This window comes from Phalaenopsis equestris, unplaced genomic scaffold (assembly GCF_001263595.1).
Source record: "Phalaenopsis equestris unplaced genomic scaffold, ASM126359v1 Scaffold001333, whole genome shotgun sequence".
Classification (NCBI taxonomy): Eukaryota; Viridiplantae; Streptophyta; class Magnoliopsida; order Asparagales; family Orchidaceae; genus Phalaenopsis; species Phalaenopsis equestris.
In genome coordinates this window covers 253,661-257,476 of record NW_018165772.1, presented here as the reverse complement: position 1 = coordinate 257,476, position 3,816 = coordinate 253,661, and the positions used below count along the sequence as shown (strand labels likewise).

Genomic DNA, 3,816 nt, shown 5'->3' with positions numbered 1-3,816 from the left:
ATATAAAAGTAGTATTTCGAGCCAAAACGAGCCGAACATAAATAGCCAAATCTTTGGCTTGTTAACATGGCGAACGAATTGAATACGAGCTTCTTAAGGAGCCGAACAAGAGCTATTCGTGAACAACAAGCCGTTTTGACAACCCTGTGTGTGCGTGGGGGGGGTGGGGTTTGTAGATCTAAAGGTTCAAAAGGAATGAAATACAACAAAGAAGGGCCCACCACATGAGAATAAAATGCCCCACTTATCTGATTGCATGCAGTCATCCTAGCTAAAGACAAAAGCACGATTCAAGCTCGGGTTGATTGGTCTTGAATAGAAGATCAGCATTTGAGCAACCCACCACCGAATAGTCGAATGAATGAGCGACTAACCTCTCGAAAAATCCAACTCAATGAAAGAATATAGTTTCTCGCCATCATCGATAGTCCCAAGGATGCCCACGAGATTCCTCGTCAAGGAATTAAAATTAACAATGCAACAAAGTCTCACAATCGCTCCGAAGAACCTCCCTCATTAACAAATCTGTTATCTACCGAGTTACAGTGATCCACTCCCTGCTCGATAGATTAATTTTATTTTGCAGATAAATGTTCCTTATCTAGGGATCGAGGGTCCACGGTCAGATTAGATCAATCGATCGACAAAACTCATCTAATCGAGCCAGCCATGCAGACCAAAATTAGCTAATTGAATCCAGCCGACCATCTGCACCAACTCAGTCAAGCCGCCCAAACAAACCTCACCGAGCCGAAGTCAAGCCAGCCCAACAAACTCAATCACAATAATTATATCATAACTCAAACCTATGTAACTTGTGAATACATCAGAAGATATTTGATCTTGAGCCAAACATCACATCAATCTTGGTATGTCTTCATAAATGTAGGTGATCAAATATCTCATTGTAATTAATCTATAATATCCTCATCCATTTCCTTTTCTGACCTCACATGAAACCCAAACTTCCCCAAATAAAAAAAATCAATAATTTTCATACTTTACTGCGGCAGACACGAGAAGCACCATGCATGTTTCACATATCACTGATTATATATACCAACTCCTCAACAGTCCATCAGTATTCTGAAATCAATCATGACAGCAAATGGAGAACTCTTCATCACCAGCCATGGCTGCAACTTTGCCAAGAAGCTTCATCGAGCCATGTCTGATCTCTCGTTGGAGCTTGACAGAGATGCAGCAGAAGGCCATGGAGACATTTTGCCGGTGATTTCAGAGGTCATTTAGTGCTATAAGTTTAACTAAGCTATAATTACATATTATTTAAAATGTTACTAACTAAATTTTAACGTCTAGTTAAATTTTTCTCTATAAAACTTTAGCATAACAATTGAAATCGCAATTTCTATTTTGATTGTCATGATGTTTCTTAGCGGTTGTTTGGTTGTCTGTAAAATATGATAAAGTCTGAATTCATCAAATATAAATGCTATGAAATCAGAATTGTGTTTGGTTCAATTTAAGGTTAAGTTTATGAAATTTGTTTATTGTGTTTGGCATGAATCATACTTTTGTGACTTTATTCTTAAGCTAAATCTGTTAAATACACGTAATAGGATTTGATAAACCTGAATTTACGTTAAAAAAGTAACGAAATAGAATGAAAATTGAGTTTAGCAAAGTGTGGATTTAGGTTATGCTATTTTTTTTTTTTTTTTATTTGGCTGGATTCATGTTAAATCGTGCGTGAATCCTACTCAAATCCGACTTCCAAACACCCGGAACTTTAAGAAGTGTAATTACTATACATACGGCTAAAGATTTCAATCATTTTCTTATAGCAATATAGCACTTTTATAACTTTTATTTGATAAACTAATACATTAAAATGTGTATTTCACTTTTAAATAGGAGACGATGTTGCACTTCTCATGTGATATTATGTGAAATTAAAGATTTGAATTTGGGTCTTAGATATATAAATACATTATAATTGTATGGTATCTATGTATGTGTGTGTGTTATATATATATATATATATATATATATGCATATTATATGATGAGCTTATCCTCATCTAATATCTATAATTGTCATCAGAAAATTTCAAATATGTCGTAATTTTAGAAACACAAAATGAGAATTTTCATAAAGTTTTCAAGAAATTAAGGTATATATAACTAGCAATATGATATTTAGCATGATTATTTAAAAAAAATATAATGTTAACATGACTGAAAGTTCTTACAGCTGATCATAGAGGATATCACCTGTGAGTGTTGTGGCATATCAGAAGAGTGTACGCCGGAGTATATCCGGCGAATCCGAGACAAGTTCTCCGGCAAGTGGATCTGCGGCCTCTGCTCCGATGCGGTCGAGGAAGAGAAGAGGAAGAAGAAGAAGATGGAAGGGAAGCAGGAGGAAGCAGAAGCTTTGGATTCACACATGAGCTCTTGTTCAAGATTCAACCGCATAGAAAGGACTCATCCTGTGTTTTATCAGGCAGAGGCCATGAGAGAGATTTTGAGGAAGAGGAAGAAGAAAGGAGGGATATTGAGGACTTCAAGTTGTATTCCGGTGATTCGAGAGGAGGGTGGTGGTGGGAGAGGAGGTTTCCGATGAATGGAGATGTGTTTTGGAATCAAAGAAAAACTAACTAAATGTTATAAATATCTAAAATTATGTATTTATTAAAGTTTCTTTTAGTGTTCTACATTCACCACCAAAATGATATTTGTATAAGTATAAAAAGATCTTTTGCATTGTCATTTTGAGTTTGAATGAAAATGGTAAAATTTATCTTTTTTTTTGTTGTCCACACAATTTGTTGTTCACATATTTATATTCTTCGCGTATGTATTTGATTTATCAAATTGTATGAGTGCAAATATTGTTAAAAGATGTCAAGTGGTTTGAATCTACAATTGTCTCATTTCACAAAGAAGAATGATGATGATTGGAGTATTCAAATGAAGGCATTGTTTGATTTCCAGAATATTTGGGAGATGCTTGAAAAATGATGTGTTGAGCCACTAGATGAAGCAACATTATCAATAGCCTAAGGGAGTTTTTTTGGAAGGAAATAGAAAGAACAATAAAGTGCTTTTCTTCATTCATCAAACTTTGGATGAGGCATGTTCTGAGAAAGTGGCCAACCTATAAATTTATAAGCAATTGTGGTACAATAAGTGATATTACATTTTCTGCCACTGTGTTAATGGGGGTTGTATATGTTATTTTTGATATTTTAAATGCATGATCCTTTTGCTCGACTACCTTACAACTCAGTCGACTGCTAAATTGACTTTGGCTAGGTAAGACTGATGCAGGTGGCTAGGTTGGGTTGGTGCAATCGATTGATTGTTCTTGTTTATCATCAGTTCGACTAGAATTTGTCGATCGATTAATCTAATCTAACTATCGTCATTTGATTCCTGAATAAAGATGTCATGTTGATAGATGTAAATAAGCTATCGAGCGTATGGTGATGCAAATAAATTAGATTCTTCTCAATTCTTAATCCTTGAAGAGGAACATTAAAGGCGTTCACGAACTGCTGGTGATGCAAATAAATTAGATTCTTCTCTCAGGTCGGGTTTTTTGAGAGGTAATTCTATGCCTTTGCTCGGTTCTTCAGCGGCAGTTAGCTTGAGTGTTTGTTTATCCTGCTTTAATTTGATTGGCTAGAATTTGGATCTTTTTTTTTGTCCTTCTCCTTGCTCGGGCAGCCTTCATCCTTTGTTCGAAATTTGAGTAATTAGGGTCTTTTGTCTTTTTGTTGGTGAGTCCTCTTTTTTTCTTCTTCTTTTTTTCGGACCGTCGGATCTCCTTAAAATTTGTACTGGTTATTCG

General features: G+C 35.5%; 1 protein-coding gene across 1 annotated transcript; it reads left to right on the top strand.

Moving 5' to 3' along the window:
- Positions 1 to 1,098: 1,098 nt before the first annotated feature.
- On the top strand, positions 1,099 to 2,586 carry LOC110034026. Its single transcript, XM_020738258.1, has 2 exons — positions 1,099 to 1,242; positions 2,215 to 2,586. Exons 1-2 carry the CDS (start codon positions 1,099 to 1,101, stop codon positions 2,584 to 2,586), a joined length of 516 nt encoding a protein of 171 aa, XP_020593917.1.
- Positions 2,587 to 3,816: the final 1,230 nt, after the last annotated feature.

What these genes read in the sequence shown, in the direction of transcription:
- LOC110034026 (XM_020738258.1), top strand. Translation starts at nt 1,099, where the DNA reads ATGACAGCAAATGGAGAACTCTTCATCACCAGCCATGGCTGCAACTTT. An exon ending in TTTTGCCGGTGATTTCAGAG is followed by an intron (nt 1,243 to 2,214) that starts GTCATTTAGTGC and finishes AAGTTCTTACAG; the next exon opens with CTGATCATAGAGGATATCAC.